Genomic DNA, 17864 nt, shown 5'->3' on the forward strand with positions numbered 1-17864 from the left:
GTTGTTGTTTTGCCTAAAAATACAAAAACATGTTTGACGTCAGTACTCCTCGATCAAGCCAACTACCGTAATTTCTGGACTATTAAGCGCACCCACGGAATAAAAAAATATATATATTATTTTTAACATTAATAAGCCGCACATGTCTATAAGCCGCAGGTGCCTACCGGTACATTGAAACAAATGAACTTTACACAGGCTTTAAGAAAACACGGCTTGTAACAAAAAAATAATAATTTGCAGTAAACAGTAGCCTACCAAGAAAGTCATTGCTCCAGACCAAGCTCCCGTGCAGCAGCTCTATTTCCTTTTCCAACAGCCAGATCAATCGCCTTCAACTTGAAAGCTGCATCATATGCATTTCTCCGTGTCTTTGCCATGATGAGGGTGACAAAATGACTACCGTACTCAGAATGATGGGAAGTTTGAGCGCGTTCGATTAAATCTAAACAGTAAACAAAAAAGTTGTTTGACCTTAACCCGTTCGGCAATTTCATTGGTCTAATGAAAGCTTCATGCCGCCAAAAAACTGAGCACATCACAGAATGTGTTTTTTTTTTTTTTTTACATTTATTTGAAAGCAGGAAAAATCCATATATTAGCCACGTCATTGTTTAAGCCGCGAGGTTCAAAGCGTGGGAAAAAAGTAGCGGCTTATAGTCCGGAAATTACGGTAGTAACTAATTTAGCATTCCAGCCATTTAAATACCAGCATTCATTACAACTAACTAAATAAATATACATACACACACACATACTGCTCAAAAAAATAAAGGGAACACTTAAACACCATATCGTAGATCTGAATGAAAGAAATAATCTTATTAAATACTTTCTTCTTTACTTAGTTGAATGTGCTGACAACAAAATCACACAAATAATAAATAGAAATCCAATTTATCAACCCATGGAGGTCTGGATTTGGAGTCACACTCAAAATTAAAGTGGAAAACCACACTACAGGCTGATCCAACTTTGATGCAATGTCCTTAAAACAAGTCAAAATGAAGCTCAGTAGTGTGTGTGTGGCCTCCACGTGCCTGTATGACCTCCCTACAACGCCTGGGCATGCTCCTGATGAGGTGGCAGATGGTCTCCTGAGGGATCACCTCCCAGACCTGGACTAAACCATCCGCCAACTCCTGGACAGTCTGTGGTGCAACGTGGCGTTGGTGGATGGAGCGAGACATGATGTCCCAGATGTGCTCAATTGGATTCAGGTCTGGGGAACGGGCGGGCCAGTCCATAGCATCAATGCCTTCCTCTTGCAGGAACTGCTGACACACTCCAGCCACATGAGGTCTAGCATTGTCTTGCATTAGGAGGAACCCAGGGCCAACCGCACCAGCATATGGTCTCACAAGGGGTCTGAGGATCTCATCTCGGTACCTAATGGCAGTCAGGCTACCTCTGGCGAGCACATGGAGGGCTGTGCGGCCCCCCAAAGAAATGCCACCCCACACCATGACTGACCCACCGCCAAACCGGTCATGCTGGAGGATGTTGCAGGCAGCAGAACGTTCTCCACGGCGTCTGCAGACTCTGTCACGTCTGTCACATGTGCTCAGTGTGAACCTGCTTTCATCTGTGAAGAGTACAGGGTGCCAGTGGCGAATTTGCCAATCTTGGTGTTCTCTGGCAAATGCCAAACGTCCTGCACGGTGTTTGGCTGTAAGCACAACCCCCACCTGTGGACGTCGGGCCCTCATACCACCCTCATGGATTCTGTTTCTGACCGTTTGAGCAGACACATGCACATTTGTGGCCTGCTGGAGGTCATTTTGCAGGGCTCTGGCAGTGCTCCTCCTGCTCCTCCTTGCACAAAGGCGGAGGTAGCGGTCCTGCTGCTGGGTTGTTGCCCTCCTACGGCCTCCTCCACGTCTCCTGATGTACTGGCCTGTCTCCTGGTAGTGCCTCCATGCTCTGGACACTACGCTGACAGACACAGCAAACCTTCTTGCCACAGCTCGCATTGATGTGACATCCTGGATGAGCTGCACTACCTGAGCCACTTGTGTGGGTTGTAGACTCCGTCTCATGCTACCACTAGAGTGAAAGCACCAAGTGACCAAAACATCAGCCAGGAAGCATAGGAACTGAGAAGTGGTCTGTGGTCACCACCTGCAGAACCACTCCTTTATTGGGGGTGTCTTGCTAATTGCCTATAATTTCCACCTGTTGTCTATTCCATTTGCACAACAGCATGTGAAATGTATTGTCAATCAGTGTTGCTTCCTAAGTGGACAGTTTGATTTCACAGAAGTGTGATTGACTTGGAGTTACATTGTGTTGTTTAAGTGTTCCCTTTATTTTTTTGAGCAGATATATATATATACATATACACTAGCTAAATATAAAATACTCCCTTGGCCTAATCAGACTTACAATATTAGCAACACATAGGCCTAAGTTACTTGCACTGCTGTCTCAGTGTCTGAGCCTCCAACATAGCTGCATAGCCATACACAGATCCATCCGTGTTAGCTAGCAGATCAACTTTATGATTAAGTAATAATAGTATTTAAAAAGAATCAACCTTGTTAACGTGGACTGAAGGGCATCAAGTCCAGGATTATCGGAGAGCAGAAGCCGAGTGCAGCCATTTAGGGTCTGTTTGCAGCAGATATGTAAGTTCCTTCTCGCCATCTTCAATTGTGGTGTTGTTGCATTAATAACCTCTTACATCTAGACGTTCCGCTAGCGGAACACCTGCTCCAATATCCAATGATGGGCGTGGCGCGAAATACAAACTCCTCTAAAATCCGAAAACTTCCATTTTTCAAACATATGACTATTTTACAGCATTTTAAAGACAAGACCCTCGTTAATCTAACCAAAACATTAGATTATGTCAGCAGAGTACCCAGCCAGAAATAATCAGACACCCATTTTTCAAGCTAGCATATAATGTCACAAAAAACAAAACACAGCTAAATGCAGCACTAACCTTTGATGATCTTCATCAGATGACAACCCTAGGACATTATGTTATACAATGCATGCATGTTGTTCAATCAAGTTCATATTTATATCAGATATTTCAACCAATACACAATCCAGGGGAATGTACAGATAAATGTGACACAATACAATAAGTAGCTATAGCTACGTCAGCTGTGGTGGATAACAACGCGATTGTATGGTTTCATTTATTAAAATCAGCTCAAATGAACGTCATGGATTGTCTTTCTTTTGTCTGAACAGTGTCCTGACAAGAGAGCACATTTTTTTTCTGCCATGCAAAGTCGCACTTCATAAGCTCATTGTTATGGATGTATCCAAATAAATCTTAACTAGAAAACAGCTTAAACAAATGCGGCTACTTTGCTGTTATTCTGGCTGCACTTTTTGACATGACTGTAAATTAGCCCTAGTTGGCTAGTTAGCAAGCAAGGGATAACGTTCTTATGTCAGTATGGCAATGGAACATTTAGAACGAACGACTGGGTCGCGTCTATACATACAGAACAAAAAGAACGAACGACTGGGTCGCGTCTCTTTTTAATTTATCAAACCTTTATTTTTAACTAGGCAAGTCAGTTAATAACAAATTCTTATTTAGAATGACGGCCTACGTCCCTAGCATCCCTAGATTTGTGATTTCGGGACTATATCTTTTTGAAGGATGAAATAGAACGAATAAATTGAGCAAAATAACGTTTAATGAAAATATGTCGATCATCATTTGAATATGTTGGTAACCCGTTGTATAAAAGTGATAATGCCCTCGTAGCCAGTGTTTGTTGGATATATTGCCACGGTTTGCCCCGTAACAATATATCCAACAAACACCGGCTTCGAGGGCATGATCAGTTAATCATGACAAGCGCAAGCAGATTGCGTACGTCGTGTTTGGTTTAACAGGTTGTGCCAGGAAAGTAGGTGAATGACATCTTTTGTTTTGGGGGATGTTTTACAACCCCGTACAGTAGGTGGCGGCAATACACTGAGCGGATTCTGCCAATAAACCTCAAAGAAGAAGAAGCCGGCGTACGTTATACCTGCTCCTTTCGCTGTTAGCAACGAAGAGAGAATCCCCTTTGAGCAAATCGAAAAATAAATTGACCCGAGGTTCAAGTCACTAATGTATTACTTAAGTGTAATCGGCGCATATTGTATTTATTTTGAAAGAGGATAGCTAACTGTTCTGTTTTAATAGGCATTACACATACGTTAGCTAGCCTGCTATTTGCTAAGTAAGCTAATAGCTATCAAGGTTCTCTAAGGTTTTGAATCACATGCGCGAGTAGCTGAACTAGCAAGTTGGCGTTAGCGGTCGTTAAAAAAAGCTATCTAGCTCGCTAACTCGGCCTAATATTATCTTTTCATCATTTGGTTGCAGTGTATAGTGTTTTTGAGATATTAGGAATACACCGCAAACGTTGTCGTTTATGGGATAATGTCAATGAAGCAGGCCGGTGGTAATCGCAAACCCGGCGGTGGTGCTGCCGCTGGGGCCGGACGACAGAATTTGGGCAGGTCGGTGATTTATTCAGTCGACATTTTAGTTAGCAAATATAATGCAAACATTTGAAAATTTACCTAAGCTAATTATGCTCTTAGTTACAGTTACTGACATTTCCGCGATAAACGTCAAAACGTGTGTTATGTGAATGCACATTTCAGTGGGGCCTGATTGCTTACTACGTCGTTGGTGGTGGTCAAGTTTTTAGCCAGCCAGCTAGCACGTTAGGCCTACGAATCATGCTGACACACAATCCAGCAGTTTTGCGGTACTTAGTTATTTTGGTAGCTCCATCTGTTTGTTAGTAGCTAACGAGTATTGAGAACATTAGTAAACTAGCAGTGGTTGCTGGTTTGTGTCCTTCGTCAATTGCTTCACAGGATAACCCTGTGACAAGAGGATGCATATACAGCAACGAATTAAACGTATATACTACATAACTAGCTTAACTAGATTTAGGCTAGGTTAGCCAACTACCATTAATTCATGCCATTGTATCAGCATCAAATGGTATTATTGGATAAATCGGCTATTTCTAGCTACCAATATGTAAGCCAGGGGTGTATTCATTACGGAAACAGTTTGCTCCTTTTACTTCTGGTTCTGAAATGGTAAACGAAACTGGGAGGGACCTACCTGATTTTGTCCAATAGAAACTCTTGTTTGAGTTTCTGTTTTGAGTAAATGGCTTGTTGCAAAACGTTTTGTAACAGAATCAGCAATGTGATAATTATACTGAACAAAAATATAAAATGCAACATGTAGCGTTGGTCCCATGTGTCATGAGCTGAAATAAAGGGTCCCAGAAATGTTCCATCTGTACAAAAAGCTTTTCTCATTTTGTGCACAAATTAGTTTACATCCCTATTAGTGACATATCTCCTTTGCCAAGATAATCCATCCACCTGACATTATACACTGGGGACAATAAAAGGCCACTAAAATGTACAGTTCTGTCACAACACAATGCCACAGATGTCTCAAGTTTGTCCACCAGAGCTGTTAGAGAATTGAATGTTCATTTCTCTACCATAAAGCTGCTTCCAACATTGTTTTAGAGAATTTGGCAGTATGTCCAACCTGCCTCAACTGAAGACCACGTGTAACCACACCAGCCCAGGACCTCCACATCCAGCTTCTTCACTTGTGGGATCGTTTGAGACCAGCCACCCAGACAGTTGATGAAACAAGACTATTTCTGTCTGTAATAAAACCCTTTTGTGGGGAAAAACTCATTCCGATTGGCTGGGCCTGGCTCCCAAGTGGTTGGGCCCTTGCCCAATCATGTGAAATCCATAGATTAGGGCCTAATTTATTTATTTAAATTGACTGAATACCTTATTTTAACTAACTCAGTAAAATTGTAACATATTGGGTTTATATTTTTGTTCAGTATATGTTTTCACACAGGGTGTTACAAGAAAGCCCTATACATACGCTGCCATAGATTTTTAAAGTAACCTGTTCTTGGTGATGCTGCCTTTGTTCTCGATTTGGTAAAAAAAAGTATCTTCGAAATGTCATTGGTTCAACAAAAACACAAAAATATGAAATCCATGTTTTGTACAGAGTGAGAAATGCTTCTTGCATGTGGGTAGATATGTTGTTTGCACTGTGTGACATGCTGTCATCTACAGTGCCTTCGTAAAGTATTCAGACCCCTTGACTTTTTCAACATTTTGTTACGTTAGCCTTATTCTAAAATAGATAAAATAAAAATCCTCAGCAATCTACACACAATACCCCATAATGACAAAGCGAAAACAGGTTTTTATAAATGTTGGCAAATTTATAAAAACATTTAAACAGATGTTTAAATAAGGTTCAGACCCTTTGCTATGAGAATCGAAATTCAGCTCAGGTGCATCCTGTTTCCATTGATCATCCTTGATGTTTCTACAGCTTGATTGGAGTCCACCTGTGGTAAATTCAATTGTCTATATAAGGTCCCACAGTTGACAGAGTAAAGACCAACCCATGAGGCCAAAGAATTGTCCGTAGAGCTCCGAGACAGGATTGTGTCAAGGCACAGATCTGGGGAAGGGTACCAAAACATTTCTGCAACATTGAAGGTCCCCAAGAACACAGTGGCCTCCATCATTCTTAAATGGAAGAAGTTTGGAACCACCAAGACTCTTCCTAGAGCTGGCCGCCAGGCCAAACTGAGCAACCGGGGGAGAAGGGCCTTGGTCAGGGAGGTGACCAAGAACCCGATGGTCACTGACAGAGTTCCTCTGTGGAGATGGGAGAACCTTCCAGAAAGACAACCATCTCTGAAGCACTCCACCAAATCAGGCCTTTATGGTAGAGTGGCCAGACAGAAGCCACTCCTCAGTAAAAGGCACATGACAGCCCGTTTGGAGTTTGCCAAAAGTCACCATAAGACTCAGACCATGATATACAAGATTCTCTGGTCTGATGAAACCAAGTGTCACGTCTGGAGGAAACCTGGCACCATTCCTACGGTGAACCATGGTGGTGGCAACATCATGCTGGGGGATGTTTTTCAGCGGCAGGGACGGGGAGACTAGTCAGGATCAAGGAAAAGATAAATGGAGTAAAGTACAGAGAGATCCTTGATGAAAACCTGCTCCAGAGCACTCAGAACCTAAGACTTGGGCGAAGGTTCACCTTCCAACAGGACAATGACCCTAAGCAGTCAGTCAAAAGAAAGCAGGAGTGGCTTCGGGACAAGTCTCTGAATGCCCTTGATTGGCCCAGCCAGAGCCTGGACTTAAACCTGATCGAACATCGCTGGAGAGACCTGAAAATAGCTCTGCAGCAACGCTCCCCATCCATCCTGACAGCTTGAGAGGATCTGCAGAGAGGAATAGGAGAAACTCCCCAAATACAGGTGTGCCATGCTTGTAGCGTCATACCCAAGAAGACTCAAGGTTGTAACTGCTGCCATAGGTGCTTCAACAAAGTACTAAGTAAAGGGTCTAAATACTTATATAAATGTGTTTCAGTTTATAAGTAGACCAGATCTAGCTGCTATCACGTTGGTGTCTACTGAAGGGTTGGTTGTTTAACAAAACCGAAGCGTGCTCAACTATGGGGCAAAAGAGACTGGACTGGCTTAGATGGTTGCCAACATGTAAACTATTTCTCCAATGTTTATTGAAAACATAAATACATTTGCACAATGAGAACTTCTCTCATGCATTGTCAGTTAGCTAGCGATTTTAGCCATATTAGCATTGACCTGAAATCAGTCAAAAACACCCCAAAACAAGACCTGGTATCAAGAACAAGATGAATCTAGCCGAAATTAGTCACAATTTTCCACGTGACAGTTAATGGTCAATGTTGGTAGTTATCTGGCCATCCAGAATAACATCAACTCATGGACTAATGCCCCATTGAAGCGTGCGCATAATTTATGAAGTTGTCAGCTAACCCATCTATGGAATAACCACCCCGTTAAGCAGACAGCAACTGACAATTTTTTTTTTCAATGGTAAATGGCCTGAGTGAACCGTCTTCATTTATCCACCATCTTTGGCGCAACATCGCAATACTTTCGGGAGCATGTCACGAGAAGCGCACTCGACATACCAGACCGGGGTTTGGAAAGTAAAAGGGAGAAGTGATTCTCTAATTCAAAAGGCAAAACCTAGATTTGAGCAAATGTCTTAAGTAGCTGAACCAGTCAGTACTACAACCTTGTGAAAGTGACAAACGCATGTTTTCATTTTTTGTCAAACTAATTTATATTGAAATAGTGCCTTTCATTTGATGGCCTGCACATGCGCAGCTCAACACGAAATGACTGCTAGACCCGTTGATTTGTTTTCTTCTATTGAAGAAGCAGTTTCTTGATGTCTTCATACTGTACTGCAGGGATCATCAACTAGTTTCACCCGCTGGCCGATTTTTCTTATTATTATTTTTCCTGGAGAGAATGGTCAGGGGTCCGGAACATGATTACAAATAATTTGTAGACTGCAAATTGAACGCAAAAATCCCAAACAGATATTTGACTAAAACAATCATTTCAAACCTTGCTTACATTTGTATACAAGCACGTGTCTCTATTATGCATGGGAATACGTTGGAACAGATTTCCAAAATTATCACTTCGAGCTGATTTGCTAGCCTCTATGGGCTAGGCGGGACGAATTCGTCCCACCTACGTAACAGCCAGTCTAATCCAGTGGCGCGATTTTTGAATCGTTTGAAATACTATTACTTCAATTTCTCAAACATATGACTATTTTACAGCTATTTAAAGACAAGACTCTCGTTTATCTAACCACACTGTCCGATTTCAAAAAGGCTTTACAACGAAAGCAAAACATTAGATGATGTCAGGAGAGTGCCCAGCCAGAAATAATCAGACACCCATTTTTCAAGCTAACATATAATGTCACCAAAACCCAAACCACAGCTAAATGCAGCACTAACCTTTTATGATCTTCATCAGATGACACACCTAGGACATTATGTTATACAATACATGCATGTCTGTTCAATCAAGTTCATATTTATATCAAAAAACAGCTTTTTACATTAGCATGTGACGTTCAGAAAAAGCATACCCCCCGCAAACTTCCGGGGAATTTACTAACAGTTTGCTAAATTACTCACGATAAACATTCACAAAAAGCATAACAATTATTTTAAGAATTATAGATACATTACTCCTCTATGCACTCGATATGTCCGATTTTAAAATAGCTTTTCGGATGAAGCACATTTTGCATTATTCTAAGTACATAGCCCAGCCATCACGGCTAGCTATTTAGACACCCGGCAAGATTAGCCTTCACCATAATAACATTTCCTATAAGAAAAATGTTCTTACCTTTCCTGTTCTTCGTCAGAATGCACGCCCAGGACTTCTACTTCAATAACAAATGTAGGTTTGGTCCCAAATAATCCATAGTTATATCCAAATAGCGTCGTTTTGTTCGTGCGTTCTAGACACTATACGAATGGTAATCCACGGTCGCGCGCATGGCGTGACAAAAAATGTCTAAATATTCCATTACCGTACTTCGAAGCATGTCAACCGCTGTTTAAAACCAATTTTTATGCCATTTATCTCGTAGAAAAGCGATAATATTCCGACCGGGAATCTGCAATAAACTAAACAGCCGAATTAAAATACTCCACGGGGGCTAATCGCGCACGCGCCTCATTCCATTGTCACCTAATGGGACACTTGGATAAGGTGATTATCTGTTTCAGCCTGAGGCTGCCTCGTCAACCTTCATGATTTTCCCGGGTCCTGAGAGCCTATTGGAGCCCTGGGAATTGTCACGTTACAGCTAAGATCCTTACTCTTCAATAAACAGATGCAAGACGCACGACTCCTTGTCAAACAGGCCACTTCCTGCATGAAACCTTGTCAGGTTTTTGCCTGCCATAGGAGTTCTGTTATACTCACAGACACCATTCAAACAGTTTTAGAAACTTTAGAGTGTTTTCTATCCAAACCGGAACAATAATATGCATATTCTAGCTTCTGAGTTGGTGTAGGAGGCAGTTAAAAATGGGCACATATTTTTTCCAAAATTCTCAATACTGCCCCCTAGCCCAAACAGGCTAGTGTTTTTACACTCTTATGTCCAATAGAAAACCTGAGGGGCCTAATAAAATGTGGCCCGCCAGTTGGGGAACCCTGCTGTATCGTCTTTGATGTGGCCGCATCATCTGGAAAGGACTAGTTCCTGAAAATATGTTGGGAAATGCAAGTTGTCTGGCAGCTAAAATGGTGAGGGAACTTCACTCTGTGCAAAAATGTGGATTAAATATCTTGCCGAGTTTTCACTGGATTTTGTAGAACCAACTGCAACTGGTCACCGAATCGGGAACGAAGAAAGTATTGCCAATAACAGTTGGAAAAATGTATTGCAAGACTTTTCATTAGTGAACCTCTAACACGGGTGTCAATCTTGTCCCACGGAGGGCTTAGTGTCTGTGGGTTTTGTTTTTAAGACCTAGACAACCAGGTGAGGGGAGTTCCTTACTAATTAGTGACCTTAATTCATCAAGTACTATGGTGGAGCAAAAAGCAGCAGACACTCGGCCTCTGTGGAATGAGTTTGACACTTGCTCTAACGGATATGGAGAATCACAAATCCCGTTACCAATTATGTAGCAAGGCTATGTCAGCACACCACCTTTCTACGCAACGTTTTGCTTTACATCTTGTTGCAAGATGGAGGCTTTGGCACCGACAATTGCAGATAAATTGCCTAGCTACCTCTAATCCAGATGGAAATGATTGTGTGTGGGAAAGTGAAGTAACCACGGCACAGTTAGTGAGCTGGCAATATTTCTAGTGAAACTTGCCCTAATGACAATGATATTCACCATTATTTTTGTCTTTATTCAGGGGACGGCATAGTGCCAAAGGTACTTCGGCAGCAGTAAGTTAAGTTTAATCATTTATTACATTTTTCTATCCCAATATTTCTATTGGGCAGGTGAAGTTGGAAGATAGCCTAGATTGTGAAATTGAACGGTATCTTATTTACTATTGGTTTCTTTCCTAATGAGAGAAAAAAAAACGGCACACTGGTACGTACTCAGTTGCTTGGTTTGTCACAGGATTTGTCCACAATAAGTGCAGATGTTTTCTTTAGTGTTATTTTGTTTTGGGCTCTCAGGTTTGAATTGTATGATACATTTTTTTTTTGTCTTTCAGGTGGTCTTCAATGGTGTATATGCAAACATGAGGATGGTCCATGTCTTGACATCAGTAGTGGTATGTTCCCTCCTGTTCTTATTATTCTTAGCTACCCCCATCACTTTATACATGATCAAGGCTGGCAAAACCAAACTAATTGAGGACATATTTCCATAGAGGTAGCAGAGCAAGTTATATATGGAAGTTGTCCCCACTCCTCATAGCAGGGGAAATACTGGACATAGTTTTAGTTAATGGTCGCTGGAATCCTGATGACAGCACGCTACAAGAGCTGTCGAGTCACTGAAGTGGTAACATGGAGTCAAATGTATTGCATAATCAAGTAAGCAATAGTCACACGTTTCTCCACAAAATCTGCACTTGCGATAATTACGCCATGTGTGATTGACAGATGATACATTTGAAAGAACAGAGGCATCTGTTTTTCGGAGTGAAGCTGCAATTAATAAATTATTCAGCTTTTTAACTGCATGTTTTTTTAAACTCATTGTTTTTAAAGAGATTCTCTGGTATTTTTGTATACTTTTTAGTCAGTAGTTCTGAAAGTAACGCTCATGAAAAAGGGTCCCCGAAAATTGCGTACTACATCAAATACAGTTGAAGTCGGAAGTTTACATACACCGTAGCCAAATACATTGACTCAGTTTCACAATTCCTGACATTTAATCCTAGTAAAAACCCCTGTCTTAGGTCAGTTAGGATCACCACTTTATTTTCAGAATGTACTATTATTCTGACATTTCAGTGATTTCAGCTTTTTTTTTTCAGCACATTCCCAGGGGGTCAGAAGTTTACTTGCACTCAATTAGTATTTGGTAGCATTGCCTTTAAATTGTTTAACTTGGGTCAAACGTTTTGGATAGCCTTCCACAATAAGTTGGGTGAATTTTGGCCCATTCCTCCTGACAGAGCTGGTGCAACTGAGTCAGGTTTGTAGGCCTCCTTGCTCGCAACGCCTTTTCAGTTCTGCCCACACATTTTCTATAGGATTGAGGTCAGGGCTTTGTGATGGCCACTCCAATACCTTGACTTTGTTGTCCGTAAGCCATTTTGCCACAACTTTGGAAGTATGCTTGGGGTCATTGTCCATTTGGAAGACCCATTTGCGAGCAAGCTTTAACTTCCTGACTGATGTTTTGAGATGCTGCTTCAATTTATCCACATAATTTTCCTATATCATTATCCCATCTATTTTGTGAAATGCACCAGTCCCTCCTGCAGTAAAGCACCCCCACAACATGATGCTGCCACCCCGTGCTTCACGGTTGGGATGGTGTCCTTTGGCTTGCAAGCCTCCCTCTTTTCCCTCCAAACATTACGATGGTCATTATGGCCAAACAGTTCTATTTTTATTTCATCAGACCAGAGGACATTTCTACAAAATGTACAATTTGTCCACATGTGCAGTTGTAAACCGTAGTCTGGCTTTTTTATGGCGGTTTTGGAGCAGTGGCTTCTTCCGTGCTGAGCGACCTTTCAGGTTATGTCGATATAGGACTTGTTTTACTGTGGCTATAGATACTTTTGTACCCGTTTCCTCCAGCATCTTCACAAGGTCCTTTGCTGTTCTTCTGGGATTGATTTAAACTTTTCACACCAAAGTACGTTCATCTCTAGGAAACAGAACGCGTCTCCTTCCTGAGCGGTATGACGGCTGTGTGGTCCCATGGTGTTTATACTTGCGTACTATTGTTTGTACAGATGAACGTGGTACCTTCAGGCGTTTGGAAATTGCTCCCAAGGATGAACCAGACTTGGAGATCTACACCAATGATATATATAAATTTGGATTGTTGATGCTATGTTTTGGCCAATGAGGCTTTGAAGCCACATTGGCTCTCCTCAGAAAAACTATGGAATTCTACAGTATTTCAAGGCCAAAATTAAATGTTTAAGTATTTCTTTGTGGTAGTGCTTTAAAAAAAAATATACTTTAAAGGAAATGTTTTTGCTCACAATGCAATTTAAAAGTATGCTTTAATGTGTCTAATGTAATAGACATGGGGGGGGGGGGAACAAGTGGACATGAGTAAATTAATTTCTACAGCTTCAAATATTTTTTACAAGGGTGTAGGTGTGCCAAGATGGTGGCTTCAAAATAGTGCCCCCCCCTTCAGTCATCTGTGTGTGTGTGTGTATATATATATAAATCATTGGTGGCAACACATACAGTCAAAGGGTTTTTAATGAGGCTTGTCCATTCTAATTGTTAAAATACTGTTCAATGAAACTTTAACAAATTTGGAATATAGTGGATACTTTGAATCTAGTGTTTGACATGACATAGAATGAAAAAGCCAGGGAGAGGTTGTGACACGGTAGGAACCAAAGTGTTGGCCGTGTTTCCCAGTGGACACTAATGTTATTAAATGTTGTCTCTTATTGTTGCTATAATATTCATGCATCGCCTATTCCTCTTCGATTTAGAATGTACCATTTGACAAACTGATCTAGGCATACACCAGTACTGGTATCGGGATGTATTAGCTAGCGATTAGCATTAGTGGCTAACAAGATTTATTTTAGACAACTCGCTAAGAAAAGACAAACTAGCTGTTTACAGACAGTAACAAACGAATATTGTGCTTACAGAACACTTGTGGATTTATATTAAGACGCAAAGTGGAAAGCAGCATTGTTGTCACCATCTGCAGCATTGCATCTTCACTGCATTCATTGACCATGCAGACTCACTGAGTGGTTGTGACTCGGGGTGGTAGCAAAGATGGTGGACAAATGAAGATAATTCACTCAGGTCGTTTACCATTGAAAACAAAAGGTCCGTTCCGGTGTACTTAACAGGGTGGGTCTCCCATAGACACCTATGCAATAGCAGCTGGGTCTGGTCTACTTAGTTAATTTACTTTCATTGAACCAGAAAAAAACCTCTCCTTGAGTGACATGCGGAGGGGCTTGGTGTTTGGAAGGAGAGAGGGAAACGGACATTATTGCACAGGACGGAGTGGCATAAGACACTTAATAAATCAAACATTGAAATACCGTTATACAAGGTAAAGTAAAAACCCAAACCAGCCCGTGCATCAATACCAGTATATAGTAAAATATGGTGTACTGCCCAGCCCTAGTATGAACTACACATTGACACATCCAGCCCAAAGCGAGAAGTTTAAAAACACTTACTAGTCAAAGTTATGGAGCATGTCTTTAAAATGTGTTGTTCAGACTGCCAATGGAGTTATTCCTAGCATCAGGGCAAAGGTTATAGTTGAGTTAAACAAAACAGTATAACTCATGTGTATGAAAATAAGATGTTTTTCTAATTTTCAGGGATCCAAATGCGAACTGAAGGTTAAAAATGGATTGGTTTATGACGGAGTGTTTAAAACATATGGCCCAGAGGTAAGGAGGATCATATAAAACAATGGAAACTCTTCAACATTCACCACAGTGGAATACATACTGCTCCATCCTTTTTCCTATTAGGTGACAAGCCAATTAATTGTTGTGGCTGGAGCAGTGTTCTGTAACCTGAGGTCCAGCATATTCAATCTTTCTTGGTAATAGAAAAGGAGGCTTACATAAAAAAAATATATATATTAAATGGACCTTAAGCTCTATTCGGATGGGATAAGTTTTAGAGTTTAACACGTGCGGCACACAGTTTGGTTAAGAACATGGGAACAAATTGATGCTTAAAAACAAATTGCTATGCACATAGCCTACAGATAAATGATCTGTTTTGTCATATCAACATTCCTAGTGCCATACTTCTCTTTTAAAAGATGAAGGGGACGATATTGTGCCAATTAATAAATTGCCAAATACATCAGGTAATTAAATATCTGCATAGGTTACAGTTCATGGTTCTTATTGATATACATTTAGACTTTCTGAACTGAAGGTCATTAGGCCTATATTTGAAATATCTTCACGTCTAGAAGAGCCTCCAGGCTTCCGTCATAATGATCAATTGTGAATGAGGATAAAAAAGAATTACAGGGGTAGTTTGGTTAAAACAAATCCTGTCTGAATCATCCAATGGAGAAACTGATATGCTGGGGTAATTATTACAACCAACGTTCTATAGTAATTAGTCCCGTGCGAATAGGGCTTTAGCCTACATTCAACATTAGGTTCAAGTTTAACAGCATTGTCGTTAATTCATTCAGGGTAAATGCATTGTATGGCTCAGTTACGGACAGTGTTCATAATCTTATGTCAAGCACACAAAACCAAAATAAATGTAAAACATAACCATGCATTTCCTCCAGGAAGTAGGCGAACGCAAGCATTTACAACCATAAGTGATTTAGCTCTCACCACTCTTTGTCCACCCAGTGTGACATGGTCCTAGATGCAGCCCATAGGAAGATCCCTAAGCCCAGCGAGGGCCCACGACAGGAAGACATTGTGGAAAGCATCATCTTCAAGGCTTCTGATGTGGTGGTGGTGCACTTCAGAGACGTGGACCTCAATTTTGCCAGTAAAAGTAAGGCCTACTGTCAAGACCTATACACTCCAGGTTGTCACTGTCCCCTAAAGTTGACTGGATGCACAAATAGATGTTTATTTGTTGGCCAATACAAAGATTGTGCTTAGGGTTGTTGTCCTGTTGGAAGGTGAACCTTCACCCCAGTCTGATGTCCTGATCTCTCTGGAGTAGGTTTTCAACAAGGATCTCTACTTTGCTCCGGTCATCTTTCCCTTGATCCTGACTAGTCTCCCAGTCCCTGCCGCTGAAAAACATTCCCACAGCATGATGTTGCTTCGACACAATCCTGTCTCTGAGCTCTACGGACAATTCCTTCAATCTCATGCCTTGTTTTTATTGCTCTGACATGCACTGTGGGACCTTATATAGACAGGTGTGTCCCTTTCCAAATCATGTCCAATCAATTGAATTTACCACAGGTGGACTCCAATCAAGTTGTAGAAACATCTCAAGGATGATCAATGGAAAAAGCATGCACCTAAGCTCAATTTCGAGTCTTATAGCAAAGGGCCTGAATATTTCTGTTTATTTTTAATAAATTAACCAACATTTCTAAAATCCTGTTTTCACTTTGTCATTATGGGGTATTGTGTGTAGATTGATGAGGAAGAAAATGATTTTACCTTCACTTTTTCTAAAATGGATTGTCTGAATACTTTCTGACTGCACTGTATATCACCTCTAAACCTGTCAGGGCCCATACACTTCACAGTGAACTATGATACTCTTTCTGGGAGTTAGCATTGTAATCAAATCAACTAGTGACGTGGCACTGTGTGAAGGAGAGCTGGGTTAGATCAGGGCTTCCCCACTTCCAATTCTGAAGCATTCCTGAGTGTCCAGGGATCTGATCTTGGATCAGTGTTCTTGTTCTAGCCAACCCAGTTTCCAGCTGACAAACGGCAAATGCCACATGTTAAGGCTTGCACACGTCTGCCGATCATTTTAGATGCATACAATATGCATACAATATCTCCAAAACATGATGGCCATGTGCCATATTGAACAGCTAACCCATAACCTTATCAGTAACCCATTTGGTTTGAAAAGGAAAGAAACATAACTAAGGGGTTGGAATGGAAACCTCATATACGGTGGTGCTTTAGGAAAAAGGTTGGGAACCCTAGGGGTAGGCTAGGTTTAGGCTACCTGTCTTCTCTCCACTGACCTTCTCTTCCATGTCTCTCTCTCCTCAAATGGGTGTAGTCTCTACCGACACAGGTAATATGTCTGTTTTCTGCTCTTGCACTTTTGTTGACACATTTTCATTTTGAAAGGGACTAAACTGTCATATCTCTAAAGCTTTGCGGAAATGCAAACTCTGCTAATGGACAATCCTCATATTGAACTTGTTTCAGTCAGACTGTATTTCAATGGCGACCCACCAGTACCCCACCCGAATCTCGTTATTCTCTAAAGAGCTTTATTCTTCGACTTACATAACGGCATGGACTAATACCCATGTGATGTCTTTATACTGTTGATGTCAGAAACTACTCCTTTTGCGGGCGTCTGTCCGTTAGAAGTTTGATGGGTTTGACTGTTAGTTCTGCAGTAAAGTAAAGCCAGAGGGGTGATTTTAGAAAAACAAAGTGTGATTTGGACGAATCTATTGAATAAATGCAACTGAACCACATCAAAGTATTTACACAGGTGTACAACGCAAAGATTTGTGCTGAAATATGGCACTTTTCTCTTCTGATCTCAAGTATAAGAATCTGGCTCGTGCATTCTAACATTCATTTTGCTTATTCAATCAATTCTGCCTTATCCCATTTCCAGACAGGCCATAAGTCAAATATTTCATCCTACATGACTGCAATCTAAGTGCATGTTTTTTGTTGTTGCTTACCCTCATTGATTTCTGTACTCATTCTCCCTAATGTCAACCCTTTGATTTTGCTACCTCTGGGTTGTGACTGTCTAATGGCTAGCCTGACATGATCACTGCCAAAGCAGTGATCATGCACTGTGTGTGTGTGTGTGTGTGTGTGTGGTACCCTCTTAACACCTGCACATTGTATGTGGTACCCCTCGACACCTGCACTGTGTGTGTGTGTGTTTGGCCCCTCTGTTTGCATGCGTGTCTGTCTACTGTATATAAATATGAATGTGTGATGTAACATGTAGACAACTTCACGGATACGGCGGTGAGCAGCAGAATCAACGGGGAGCACAAGGAGAAGGACCTGGAGCCGTGGGATGGAGGGGAGCAGCAGCAGCACGTTGTCACAGGCAGCCTGGAGTCCCTAGACACAGACGTGGTATTGCTTTCCATTTAGTGCTCT

At 41.3% G+C, this 17864-nt stretch overlaps 1 protein-coding gene across 12 annotated transcripts in view; it reads left to right on the forward strand.

Moving 5' to 3' along the window:
* Positions 1-3959: 3959 nt before the first annotated feature.
* Positions 3960-17864, forward strand: part of LOC106580186 (ataxin-2) — a 30295-nt gene continuing 16390 nt past the window's right edge. For 4 of the 12 annotated variants that reach the window (XM_014160968.3, XM_082966168.1, XM_082966170.1 and 1 more), the window contains exons 1-7: positions 3960-4479; positions 10809-10842; positions 11121-11180; positions 14412-14483; positions 15423-15573; positions 16783-16797; positions 17707-17840. In XM_014160968.3, coding sequence (XP_014016443.1) covers positions 4400-4479; positions 10809-10842; positions 11121-11180; positions 14412-14483; positions 15423-15573; positions 16783-16797; positions 17707-17840 — 546 coding nt within the window. In that variant the 5' untranslated portion in view covers positions 3960-4399. Of the gene's footprint in view, positions 4480-10005; positions 10185-10808; positions 10843-11120; positions 11181-14411; positions 14484-15422; positions 15574-16782; positions 16798-17706; positions 17841-17864 lie in introns of all 12 variants that reach the window. The other 8 variants (XM_082966171.1, XM_082966177.1, XM_082966173.1 and 5 more) reach the window with 6 other exon arrangements.

This window comes from Salmo salar, chromosome 20, assembly GCF_965601325.2.
Source record: "Salmo salar chromosome 20, fSalSal1, whole genome shotgun sequence".
Lineage (NCBI taxonomy): Eukaryota > Metazoa > Chordata > Actinopteri > Salmoniformes > Salmonidae > Salmo > Salmo salar.